At 41.9% G+C, this 13,818-nt stretch overlaps 2 protein-coding genes across 2 annotated transcripts; one reads left to right on the top strand and one right to left on the bottom strand.

Annotated features, from left to right (window-relative positions):
- Nucleotides 1-478: 478 nt before the first annotated feature.
- On the top strand, nt 479-9,748 carry LOC122335484. The gene is made up of 20 exons (XM_043233366.1): nt 479-637; nt 780-987; nt 1,058-1,224; nt 1,586-1,716; nt 1,799-1,965; nt 2,304-2,407; nt 2,502-2,576; nt 2,656-2,770; nt 3,314-3,489; nt 3,674-3,895; nt 4,773-4,975; nt 5,566-5,697; nt 5,772-5,909; nt 6,145-6,376; nt 7,112-7,316; nt 8,378-8,597; nt 8,787-8,923; nt 8,996-9,156; nt 9,235-9,457; nt 9,559-9,748. The coding sequence occupies exons 1-20, from the start codon at nt 479-481 to the stop codon at nt 9,696-9,698; spliced, it is 3,315 nt and encodes a 1,104-aa protein (XP_043089301.1). The 3' UTR covers nt 9,699-9,748.
- A 119-nt stretch (nt 9,749-9,867) lies between these two features.
- On the bottom strand, nt 9,868-13,721 carry dnaaf10 (dynein axonemal assembly factor 10). The gene is made up of 8 exons (XM_043233357.1): nt 13,412-13,721; nt 12,945-13,045; nt 12,720-12,850; nt 12,294-12,395; nt 11,156-11,271; nt 10,649-10,783; nt 10,396-10,493; nt 9,868-10,319 (listed from the first exon to the last, which is right to left on the bottom strand). Exons 1-8 carry the CDS (start codon nt 13,595-13,597, stop codon nt 10,112-10,114), a joined length of 1,077 nt encoding a protein of 358 aa, XP_043089292.1. The 5' UTR covers nt 13,598-13,721; the 3' UTR covers nt 9,868-10,111.
- Between the last annotated feature and the right edge of the window lie 97 nt (nt 13,722-13,818).

The following is a 13,818-nucleotide window of genomic DNA, read 5'->3' as shown; positions in this document are numbered from 1 at the left end:
GTCATTCAGAAACATGGGTTTTCATATCAGCTGCTCACATCTCAGCATGTCTAACATTTCTTGCTGGACACAGAACCATCACCCTTGCCAATTCTTTTTATTCATTTACAAAAAAAATTCTTTTATACTTGTTTCAGGTAAGAATTTTCTTACACCTAAGGATCTCTCATTTTAGAAGATGACCGATAAACATCTATCTATCATCTATTCATTTATTATTGGGTCTAAGAGTTTTTATTTATATACGTCAGAAAACTTGTTATAATAGTGGATTTGAAGTTAAAAGGTTAAATAAATAAACAATATATAGAGTTGATCTGCATTTCCATAGAGATTAATCTCTTCTGCTCCCATGACGACCCCATGACGCTCCTAAACTCAACCACCGGTTTTCAGTTGAGCAGGTAACAAAGCCTTCAACGAAATTCACAAATCTGCGATTCAACCCCTAAACTTCGAAATACATCAGCTGTGAAGCATGGATGATTGTGACTTAGAAGACTTATCAATGTCTGAGGGGAAATTAAACCCTTCGTTCAGATCTGATATAACGCAGTACGCAGCAACAGTGGAAAGCAGTGTCAAAACTTTAACATTACATCTACAAACCAGTGACGGAGGTGCTTCCTGTAATATCGTAAGTATGAAAATCTTTTTCTAGCATTACAAATATATGTTTAACTGTGACTGTACTATTTTTTGCTTAACTTACATGCATTTTTATGTAAGTAGATTGAAGATAGCAAAATAATAGGTTTCCGCACATCATATGCTTCCAGTTATTCGGTGATGGATCAAGAACCATTAAACTGGAAGACGGGTTAAATAAAGTAGAGATTGAGGTTGTGTCTGAAGACGGCTCATCAAAGCTGTACAGCATCGAGGTGAGTAAACTGTCCTCCAGAGCAACCCAGCTGAGCGATCTGACCATAGAGGGAGGACACGACCTTCACCCTGCCTTCTGTCCAGCTACCTACGACTACTCCTGTGAGTGCTTTCAGACCTTCGCTCTATGAGGGGGTCGTTCGGAAGAAGTCATAGCCTTTCTGTGGTTTAGGCTCTGCTGGTTTTGACTGCTGCGAGGTGAGAGTCCGTCCTCAGACAGCAGACAGGAGCATGCAGACCGCCGTCAACGACACAGCATGCTCTGAAGACGTCACGCTAAACGCGGGAGAAACAGCCATTGTTGTAAAGGTGACGTCGGCAGATGGCGCCAACACTCAAGTAAGAGCTAAAAGCAACAACTCCCCAAAAGAACCACAGTTCATGACCTGTTGTGTTCAGTTTAATGTTGCTTGCTATTCCTAAACTTTGTGCATGATATTATGAGGTTATAGTCTTCCCGCTATGGAATTAACATTTGATTTAAGCAAAGTACTTTTTTAAGCAGGGCTGGGCATGCTGAGAAAACACTGACGATATTTCATTTTCGTGTGATAATTATAGCCAGATGATTAGTGACCAGTCTTTCAGTGAATGTCCAGAAAAATGGAAGACTTTTTAAATCTATATAAGTAGTATATATAAGTGAAAAACCAAAAAACCAAGCTGACACAGATTCTGAGCAATGAACTTTTTTAAATAGGTTTACACTGTAAGTGTTACTAGAGAGCCGGTTCCTCTATCCGTGGTGTTCTGTGACGTGAAAGACCAGATGGAGTTTGAGTGTCCTGTGTCCTTAAGCGCTCTGTACAAACCTGTGTCCGTTCGTCAGAGGTGAGAGAAACATTTCTGCGCTCAAACCCCTTCGTGCATTCAGACCGTCCCATTAGTGTGTGTGTGTCATGTTTGTGTGCAGCGAACCAAAGGCAATATTTTCAGCTCCATATATTGACATGCTGACGCGGAGGTCGAAGGTCGATCCGTTTACTGAGCGTCCTTTGGGAGAGGGCTGGAAGGTTCTGGAGTCAGAGCTCGACCGGAGAATGTCTCGCGCTCCTGTCAAGTGTTTCTTCTCATATCGTGGTATGAATATCGCTATAGCCGCAAATAAACATTTGCTAACAACACCTTATCAGCCGGTTAGGTATGTCTTGAAGCTGAGATGCTGGTTTAAGGTGGTCTTATGCCGGTAGGACCAGCTTAGAACCAGCACATGACCGGCTAAGGACTAGCTTGAACTAGCAAAAATTATTGCAGCTATTCATACAACAAAGTATTCTGGGGGGCATGATATTTTCGTGAAAATCATCAAAAATGCTGCTGGGGAAAGAGTTAAATTAACATATGTTATTTTAAAGGTGAACTTTGGATTTAAAATAATTATGGTTGCTGTATTATAATTATTTCTATATTTTTAATAGGATGCAGGAAGCAGATGAGATATGCAGAGATTGGAGCACATGCAAAAGAGTGCCACTACAAACCGTGGTCAGATCTGGATTCTGCGCTCAGTCTGACAGGCTCAGTGCGTCTGAATTTCTCTTCAGCCATGTTACACACCAGTAGACGGCTTAGTATGCAGTTTTGTGTTGTTTATGGAATCGTTTGTGTCACTGCAGGAAATTACAGAAACAGACTGGTGCAGAAGGTATTTTGCATCCTCGAGTAAAATGATGCCCGGTCACACACTTGAGGTAAGGACAGTACACTGTGTTCTGGACGTGTGCGATACAGAATATATAAAACCACGCCTGGTTCGTCCTCTTCAAACAGATTCGATACTGGGAGGAAAGACTGCAGACGGCATTTGGAGAACATGATGTAGCGAGTCTGGTTGCTCTTGCAGAGGAACACTTTAAACTCTACAAGAAAAGACTTCCCAATCCAGGTAGACCTGCTAGGACCACAAACATGACCCTGTGTTCAACTGTACAGACTAGAATCCATCCAGTCACTTGGGGAGAAATGCCTATGATCCCAATATTTGAAGGAGCGCCTCATCAACAAACACATAACTGTGGGACTGAGGGAGAGAGTGAAGTGATTTCATCTGTGTCAAGTGGTTTTCAACTTTTTTTTACCCAAGAAAGTCCCATAATCAACAAAAGCAATTTACCAAAACTCATAATAAATTGAAATAAATAATAATAACTTGACGCACCAATAACAACAAGATACTGTATCGAACCTTTTCTGATCTGGTGATCGTTTCTGTCCGGTCCGCTCGCATTATAGTGTTTTACCACAGCTGTTGTCCTTTTTTTAGTCAGGCAGTAACATCAGGTATACAATCGTATTTATTATTACATCAATTCTGGCCCCCAACATCACACAAGTTGATATTTAGAGCCGCTTAAGTCTTCTCTTTTTTTGCTTCCAAAAGTGTGACGTCATTTTAATAAACTGGAAACATAGCATGTTGTTTCTTCAGGTGACGTTATGCAGTTTGATCCCGGAGAGTCACCTCTAGATCATCTGGAGCAGGCTGCCATTCACTACGCCACTGCCATTAAGACTAAACCCCACGACGCTAACCTGCACTTTCTCCTCGGGCAGACACTAGAGGAGCACTACTACGCAACAGAGATGTACGGCCTGAAGAAGGAGGTAGGAAACCAGTGTAGAGTCAATAGCTATGTTTCAAGTCTGCACTGTCTGAACACCTCAAACCGTTAGATGACATAAGTGTTACACCAACCAGATTTTACTCAACAGTGAGTATATATTAATATCGGCCTCATGTGAAAGAGCCATATGTTGATGCAGGCGCTGACTGTCTGAAACCCCACAGGCTCAGGAAGATGACCAGGATCTGGGCCAGGCTGAGTCTGCCGGGAGGCAGGAAGAGATCTTGGCCATCTGCAGGCTTCATGGCTTTCCTGGAACACCGACAGCTGAGAAGCAGCTCCGAGCGCTTGACATGGAGCTACGAGACCTCAAGCAGCAGAGCCGCTCGGAGAAGGCCGATTATGTCCAGACGCTGTTCCTCTGGCTCTCAAAAAAAGCTGGAAAGGTGCTTATGTTGCCTTTTTTAGGCCACTGAATCACACTGAAAGCATAAGTGTGACATTGCAAGCATAAAATTGCATAGTTAATGTTGATTGCTGTCATATTCTTTTTATATTTCGAGACAGGTGACAACCAGAAGTATTGTGCAGCACTGCCACAAATATCAGAATGTCAAGCAGATTATAGGACTGGATTAGTTACTCTGTTTAAAATGTCATACGTTGTGCAACTATTTCAATTATTTTATTAAAGTAATGTGATTGATTACATTTGATTGCTTTTCTCAATTTCTAACTAATAATTAAACTCTTCAACAGTTCTTGAAATCAAATCTTTGCACATGACAGGAAACACATTATAATGCCCTGAATAAACCCCCCCAAAAAAACAATGATCAATTTTTATTAAAATACATATTGAATGGTATTTTTAAAAGAAAACAGACTATAATTATTCATTTCAAATTTTAAACTTTTACATTTGTAATTAAATTATTAGAATTTCAATTCAGGATTTTTTAAAGTCTAGCAGATACTGAAAGGTTAAACCTGCTTGCTTTAAATAAAAAAAAAAAATAACAGAAATTTACAAAAGCAGTCAAATGTAATCAGTTACATTAATAAAGTAATGAACACTACTTTAACATTTTAAATAGGTTAACTTGTAATCTGTATCCTATTACATTTCCAAAGTAACCTTCAAAACGCTGACGATAAAATCATCTCTTGTTCTAACATGATATAGACGTTTTGTTTTTAAATAAATATGACAGCAGTAGATTGTAACACACCCCTAGGCAGCAGTGCAGGTTTTCTTATATTTTGCTGTAATTGATATCAGATAGTGTTCTTCAGTAGTGTTCGTCTGGTTTGTCACAGCAGGACGGCTGCGGTGTGGTGTCTGAGGAGAAGCCTTGGCTCAGTCGAGCCCTGCTGAAGTATCTGGACGCCTGCTCTCTGAACGCAGACAGCTGGGAATACAACCTTCACGCGGGCCGTTTGCAGCTGCAGCAGGGGAGGAGTGAAGAGGCGCTGAGGCTCCTTCAGACTGCTCTGGGCCTGCAGCCCCGTCAGACAGCTGTCAGGTCTGAGCCTCGTTTCCCCTCATTCCTGCCCTGATCACAGCAGTATTTGTGTCTACAGTTAGAGTTGCAGTCCGTGTGTTTCGCTTCTTCGTCGCCATCTCTGCTTGAAACTTGCAGTTATGTATGGAATCGTTTTCTTAACATAGACTGTGCATTAGCGTGGATAAATCTAAAGTTTTGAGGAGTGTGTGTGTGTGTGTGTGTGTGTGTGTGAGCATTCACAGATATTTACTGTACGTCTTGGAAGTATGACACTAATGAGAATTTTCACCAGATGTCGTCATCTGAACAAGCAAGCTACATCTCTGCCACTTTCGTTTTGACCGGCTGAGGGAAAAAAAAAAACTCCATACATAACATATGTATTTGCCTAAAATCAATCTTGGACAATTTTTAACAAAAAGAAAATAAAGAGTACGGACTGCAGCTTTAATGTGAAATGTTAGCAAGTTTGTTACAATGCATTATGGTTTTATAATTATATTAGTGTCTAGCATGGATCAAGGTGTTTCATATTAGTCTGATTGTGTCTGGATGAGCTCGGGTCAGGCTGGTGTTTGTTGTTAGTTCTTCACTATCGTGTCTTTTAGGTTTTATACAGGCTTGGCCCTGCTGCAGCTGGAAGAGACGGCCGTGGCCAGCGAGAGTGAGATAGCGTTGCTCCTACAACAAGGCTTGGAACATGTCATGGCTCAGTTCTTTGTCTCACATGATCACAAAGAGTATGTAAAACATGCAGTCGCTTTTTTTAAGGTGACATTTATATATATTTTCAGTGTACTTGTCTTTTTTGCAGACGACAGCAGTGGGACACTGGATATGATTGGCCAGTCATGAATGCTCAGTTTTTACGTGGTTGTCTCAGTTTGGCAGCTTTGCTCTCCAGGATCTCATCCTCTGACCAGAACATGAGTCCAGAGCAAGTCTATCACATGTATGTCACACAGACCTCTGCAACGGTTGAGTTTTGAAGGAGCAGTTGAACATTTCCTGAAAATGTGCTCATCAATGGAGATGTATATGAGTTTGTTTCTAGCATTAAAAGATTGAAGAAATATATTAGAAGGAGCTCATGCTCTTTAATCTGACTGTGAAATAGTTCTATTGTCCAACATATGACCCTGTTAATGAACGCCTGTGATAAAGATGATAGTGTGGTGTTCCCTCAGCGTCTCTGGGCTCGCAGCGCAGGGCGTCAGCAGGAGCGTGAATCAGGGCCAGGTGTGTCAGCAGCTGGAGAGGGTGCTGCTGGAGGCTCATTTTGCTCTCCTACAAGGCCTTGTTCAGCAACAAAGAGACAAAAAACAGCCCTGGATACTGAAGAGATGTCAGGCCCTCACCGCTTTGATACGGCTCTCGTCTATCGGCCACTGTAGAGAGCTTCTGGACATGCAGGAGAAGGTAGACTATGTTGAGCAATCAGAAAATCAAGTGATTGTGGTTTTGATTCTGTCTTCCTTTTATATTTGCGTTAAAGAAACATTTTGAAAAATTAAATGTTACTGGTTGTTTTGAAGCACGATAATCGATCATGAGCCGGACCCAAGCAACTAGTACCTGCTCAGGACCAACCAAAGACCATCAAAACCAGCTCAAACCTGCTACTGTGCTTCAAAACTTACCCAACAAAACAAATGTGTATTTGTTCAACGGGTTTTAAGATAATAATTTACACAAACGTTTAGAAGCCTGAATTGAATCCATTCTGTACCTCCGCACCACCAGAGGGAGCCGTCACCTGAAGTCTAACAGTTTACCCAGACTCAGTTTCCCATGATCCCTCACACCTGGGGGTGATCACCTAGCTCCTCCCACACCTCATTATCACACACATATATACAGCACACACACTCACTTTTTGCGAAGTCTTGATTTGCCCTTACTGTGTTATTACCCATGTTTGTTTTGTTACTGACTTGCATTGGAGCCTCTGATCGTTCTCTGTCTGCCCCGACCTCCTTAAATTAGCACCAAATCTACCAATCACATTCACCCCATATTTGACCTTGATTTGACTTGTTGATCCTGGAACACCTTTCCAAGATTTGAGTGATACATTTACAGTTAATGTCAGATGGTTTAAATGAGTTACGTCATTGTTCAGGAAACGCCTCTTTCTTTCATTCCTTCATGCAGGTCTGTCAGATGGGAGTGCTGGCTTTGCCCCGCTGCAGTCGTGCTCTGTGTCTGCTGGGACTGGCACAGCTGGCTCAGAGCGACAGTCGTGCAGCAGATGAAGAACGAGCTCGGGCGGCGCTTACAAACGCCTGCCTCAGTTTCCAGGCCAGCATTGATTTAGAAGGCTTCCATCAGACCGGAGAAGCACCTGAGCAGCTGACCAGTAAGGGTCACTAAACAGCTAAAAAAGAAAATTAAGTAATTAATTGCTCACCCTTATATCACTTTAGACCAGGGGTGAACTCTAGCTGCTTCTCTTCTGGCCGGACAAAGCAGGAATTAATTTCCAGATCATGTTTCATATACAGCCATGTCAGATTGTGTAAAGGACTTGTGACTTGTCTTTGGAGCTCATCTACGTGTTTCTTGTCTCCACTGACGATCAGGTCTGTAGACATCAGTGAATTTGCATTAATTCATCTCACTTTGCAGAAAAACGGAAAAAAAACGGTAACACAAAGGAATCTAATCCAATTTTATTAACAAATGTCTTTGCTGCTGACCTTTTGATAAACCAGTTCAACCATACTAATAAATAAAAATGATAAAATAAAATAACTGCTGAATAACCAGCCTGCAACGTCATTTTTTGGTTGCAAAAAAACCTCAAAATAACCATGAGGGAATGTTATGTACAGGTTATTTTTAGGAAAATTCTTAAATAACCACCCTGCAATGTTCTGGAAACATTATTTATTTATTTTTATTTTTTAAATAACCAAAAACTAATGTCAGTGGACTATTTGTTTTCTGGGAAGGGTCTAGTTTTATTTATGTGCACAATATATAAAAAAAGGTAAAAATAAATAAAACAATCTTTCTGCCTTCGGAACCGAAACTCAGCCAAAAAACCCTGATAAATATATCTATAGGAAGCTTTAAATTACAACTTAAATTTAAATTATAATTTTAATCTGTAAAGATGACTTCTCTCTATATAAGGAGATGTCTGAGGAGATAGCGAGTCAGGAAATTCATCAAACTTAACCTTGTGTGTGCAACTAACTGACAAATAATCTGTTTGACATTGAGGTATAAACGCGCAGAGATGCTACTCCGCCCACTGGTTTTAACTTAGTCTGTTTGGGGGCGGAGCTAAACAGATGAGGTAGCATCAGTGGGCAGGGCTAAACAGGCAGTGATGTAGAAGCACTAATACATTTTTAGACTAAAGAGAATGTTTTATGTTCTGAAACATACTTGTCCATGTTGCCTTTAAATTAGAGCAGACATGGTGGAAGAATCATGCAGATGCAGAAAAGGACAAAAATCCAGAGCCCAAGCCAGCGTTTGAGTCCTCCGAGGCCCCTGCGGACGGGAAGAAGCCAGCGAGAGGCAGAGGAGCTCCAGCCAGAGGCGTCCTTACATCCACAGCGAAGACCTCCGCTCCTACACGGGTCAAGAAGACAGCTACAGCAGCCAAACACACGCCACAAGCTGCTCGGTGAGCACAACACATCGCATCTCAACCCAAAACATCACGACCTCAGAAAGCATTCCATTCGCACTTCATTGATGTTAAGAGCGTCAAGGAAAACATTGCTGAGACACACACAGCACAGCCTCCTGTACCTTTACAGCTAGCCGTTCTCTTATTCAAAAATGATTAATACTTTAACGTTTCTCTCATCAGAGGGAAGACAGGAGGACATCTGGTCACCAAGAGTGACGGAGCGGGAAAGACTGCGGGCAAATCAAGCATTAAGGCTCCAATTTCTCCTCGTAAATCTGAGCAGGAACACGGCCCTGAAAAAGCAATGACTTCAGCAGGTTAGTTCAGACTCCAGGCTCAACGTTTCCGGTGTTCTGGATTCATACCCTGACAATCAATATTCTTCTCAGTGGAGGTTGGCAAGCAGGACAAGGACAGTACAGTCATGGCGGCTCTGAACGAGAAGTCTTTTGTGCCAAGGATAGGCTTAGCCAGGGCTCTGGCGCGGAGCACAGACTCACAGAAACAAGCATGTCATTTCTACCAGCAGGTCATTGACATGGCTCCGGAGGTGAGTTTTCATTAGCATGTTACGACACACATTTCGCATCATAATAAGGCATTTCACCATCATTGCATGTGTCTCGAGGTGCATGATGCATACATCGAGCTGGCCGATCTGCTGCTGAAGGAGGATCCTCTGGCTGCTGTGGACGTTTACAGCAGATTCCCAATCAAGCCTGTCTGCGAACAAACCTTCGACGATGCCTTCGTAACAGGAGAGATCGTGCATATTCTGATGAAACATGAGTTGTACGAGCATCCTCAGCTTCTGCCCAACCTGATCGCACACGGAAAGGTCATGGGACTCAGCTAGAGATCCATTCATTTAACACAATCTTTTACAAAACTCTGCTTCACTCTGAGCAACGTTACTGCTAATATTAAAACCTTCTGCTTTTTTTATTAAAAGGATGTCTTGACAAATATATTGAAGCACTCGAGGGGAAGTTCATGACCGGCCTTCTGAGGAGAGTTTACGCTGGAGTTCATGACAAATCAGTGGATGACGAGGAGCTGCAAGACTTCTTCAGATTCAAGTGTTGGACGTGATGTTTTTAGTTCGGAAATGCCTTACTTAAATCCACTCTGAATATTAAAAAGACGCTTTGGGCATTGGGTGGCGTATATTCTTAATCAACGTGAAACAAGAAATTGATCAAGAAAAAAAGCACTATAGGAAAACAGAGGCCAAGCAAATTATTACAACCTGATGAAGAACTGCAAAGACAAAATGTAGATTTTTAATTAGATACTTTTTGTCATAAAATAATTCACCGTGGTGTTAGAGTCCTTCGCATTGTGCATACAAACACAGGATAATAACGAATTATTGTTTTCTTAAAAAAAAAACAACACAAACAAACAATTAACTCAAATATAATTGCACATATGAAGTTAAGATATACATGTGGCGTGTAAACAGTCATTGGTTTGGGAATAACAGAAGATGTGAAGAAGTCCAGTCAGAGCGTGTTGAGTTTGGTCACAATGAGGACTCGTACCGACTGGTCAAACGAAGAGCAAACGCAGAGGCCCTGTTTGTCCGGGCTCCAGTCCAGACTGGAAATGGGTTGTGTGGAGAGAGTGACGTTCTGCAGGAGGTTCACCGAGCCAGCGACGCCCATGTCTACATCCTCAGCACATTTTTTAGTCCTCTGGGCGGGATACTCGCTGTGACGGAAACAACGATCCGTCAAAAAGAGCGCTCGAAGAATATGAACGAAACCGTCTCAAAGAAATCACTTACTATTTCCATAGATGCAGATTTCCGGCTCCACCGGCCGTCATGAAGATGTCGCGGTTTTGAGGTAAATGCCTGACTTGCCATATTGTAGACTTATGAGCCTGAGATATAGAAAGAAAATGTTAAACGCTCTCAAAACGTGCAAAACAACTCATGTGACTCATGCGCGCCAATCCAAATGGAGCTGTCATGATCTTTCTTCACATAAATCAAAAGCAACCCGTTGTTGTTCTCGTTTGAGCCGAGTCAGGCCTACCTTTTCGGACACTGAAGCGAAGCCTTTGGTGGGGTGCTGGGTCCTCATGTCAAACACATGAAACTTGCCCTCTAAAGATGTCGCCACTAATTTGTTCATGTTGATGTCTTTTCTGTCAAACTCAACAGAGCACACCTGCCAAGACACAAAACAACACATTGATTGGTTACGCTGCATCTACTCACAGTAGAAGGCTCCCACTACAATGAAGCAGCTCTCTACACTGAACGCCTCCAGCGCTTCCTTCTTTATTCCTGCTCAGACACTTTACAATCCCTGGCCATCTGAAGCTGAAATCAGATCTGATGGCTACATCAAAGTTGACATATTTAAAATTTCCCCTAGTCATGAAAGAACTCCTTTTCATATTTAAGGTCTCAAATCTCATTTTTAAAAAATGTTAAAAAAATTAAGTAAATATCTTCATTTGCTGTGAATGGTTACGTCACTCGTCAGACGTCATCCAATCGTCAAATGTATCCATCCATCCGTCATCGTATGTCTTACCCCGTTTTTGATGTTCGTCTCCCATCTTAAGGACATATTTCTAAGATCAAATAACTTGATGTCACCGTTGTCATATCCAGCGCACACACAGCGGTCCTGGTCATTGAAAGCGTGACCTAGAGAGACAAAACACATGATGATCTTCTTTGACTTCTCCTTTAAAGTATAGGAGAACCTTAATCTTCTGAACAGATTTCAGTGTGAGTTAATGAGCCAGCTTCTGCTCCTTACAACCATTGAACTTTCCATTTGTTTGTGACTGGTTTTATCAAATTTTGTTAATAGAGACCGCATTAACAAATGCAGATATTTCAGACCTGTATTTTTTTTCAATGAGGTTTAATGACCGGGACATTAATATTTTTAAAGGAACACTCCGCTTTTTTTTCTAAAAGCTCCCCCAGAGTTAATAAGATTTACTGTTTTTGAATCCATTCAGCTAATCTCTGAGTCTGGCGATAGCACAGCTTTTAGCGTTAGCAGAAAATATTAAAACTGTTTGGTCATTTTTTTGAACATGATGCTACTGGTCTAATTGGATTCAGTGATCTATGCTAAGCTACGCTAAAAGTGCTATCGACAGACCCCGAGATTGGCTGAATTGATTAAAAAAAACATTAACTCCTACTCCTTTAAATGTAGTAGGGTTTTTCACACTTGAAATAGTTAACTTTGGGTCACACTAAACCCTGAGGAAACAGAATCCAGGTCATCTAGCTTCTTGTTTCACACAGCTCATAATTCACCTTCGGTTAGAAAGGCATTCTGGGTATTCATAAGCCGTCGTTTCCCACGGTACCAGTCTCAGACCCGGGTTAATGTGTCTTTGACCTGTTTATGTATCAGCTAGGGATGCACGATACCCCCTGGTCGATATATAATGCACGTCTTGTCAGTAAAGTAGATGCTGCTCAATGTGAAATCACACGCATGCTTTACTGACAAGATGCACATTACACATCGTACATCTCCAGCGCTGCACATCCTCATCCTCTTTCCTTGAGAAGACTATTCAGGGTATAAAAACGACGATATGTCAGGTTAAGCACGCTACGAAAAAGCCCTTGTGATATTTTGAGATTTTATGAACCTCAAAACAAACCTTCGTTCTATGTTTTAATGAGTCAAACACACGCACCGAAAGCAACGGTCCAGCAGTCTCTCTTGGTTTCTCCCTCCATGGGCTCCATGTTCACCACAGGTGTGTCTTTCTGCCTGGAGTCCCACACTTTGACCGTGCCTGTTGATAAAACCACACACACGCACGTGATTATTAAAAAATCCTTATCAGATGAGACCAAACATAACGTGAACCGAGCGGGATGATGTCTCCTGCAGAGCCGCTTCCAGCTGAAATTAATCTGTTTTATAATAAATGAAGTATCCACATTTATTAATTATAAACTGACTCGACGCTGAACTCATTCAACCCCAGCTGCTCTGAAACCACCTGTACTTCATGAAGCACCTCAGTAAGAAATGAATCAGATGAAAACATCGAAAACATTCCCAGTCAAATAAAGTATATTGTCCATGTATGTGTGATCAAAGTATGTCTAGTCACCATCTCGGCTCCCAGTGACGATCTCAGGGGCCCCGTCTCCGATGCCCAGTCCTCCCACTCCATCGATGCTGTTGATGATCTCCTGGTGTGCTTTCACCGAGTACACTGGGCTCTCCGGCACCTCCAGGTTCCTGTAAAGCAAAGGTTTGACCTCAGATCGCACATCACTGTGGACGGAAACATGGACAAAAAAAAAAAACCCAAAGCAGACAAACGCCATCCTACCAAACGTTGAGATTGCCGTCAAAGTCTCCCGTGGCCAGGTGCCTCTGCTGGAGAGATGTGGCTCCAAACGTCCCACACTTGATTGGCTTGGCTTTTTCTATCTGGAGAAATAACAGGTTGTTATGCATATATAAACACACGCATGCATGTACATGTTTTAGGAAAATGTTGCGTATATTTTTATATGACTACAAATATATAGCTACATACAAATGCATGTAAGTATTTTATATATATATATATATATATATATATATATATATATATATATATATATATATATATATATATATATATATGTGTGTGTGTGTGTGCACGTATTTATATAGAGAGAATACAACACAGCAACCGCTTCGCTGTTGTCATGACAACCGGCTGTTAAGAGTTTTCTAGAAAGCGACTAACGCTCATGAAAACGTCTCGGTCCTCACTTGTTTGCTGTCCAGCTAACGTTAAATAAAGCTGACCTCTCTGACCAGCTGCAGCTCGCCGTGCTGGATCTCGTAGATCTGCAGGACTCCGGTTCCCCGGGCGAAGTTTCCCATACAAACAAACTTAGCGCTGCAGGGAATCCACCTGCTGTCAAACACCGTGTAGTTCAGGCTCTTCTGGATGTGCGCGATGATCTGGGGCTTCTCCAGCGCCGCCGACATGTTGCTTTAATTATCAAATTACTTAAAAAGCGGAATCCCGTCAGTCTAGGCAGGACAGACCAGAGCAGAGCTGCTCAAACAGTTCGCTCGTGCGTTTCCTGCTGCTACAAGGACCCTCCCACTACACATAGCTGGCCTGCGTTTAGCCTGAGCAAAATCAACGGCAAATCTTCACCAAGCGGGAAGACTATAATAACAATTCGTTTAGTATTTTTTTTAAA

The sequence above is a fragment of the Puntigrus tetrazona genome, unplaced genomic scaffold (assembly GCF_018831695.1).
Source record: "Puntigrus tetrazona isolate hp1 unplaced genomic scaffold, ASM1883169v1 S000000793, whole genome shotgun sequence".
NCBI lineage: Eukaryota > Metazoa > Chordata > Actinopteri > Cypriniformes > Cyprinidae > Puntigrus > Puntigrus tetrazona.
The sequence above is the reverse complement of the archived record's forward strand: the minus strand, read 5'-3'. Positions and strand labels throughout refer to the sequence as shown.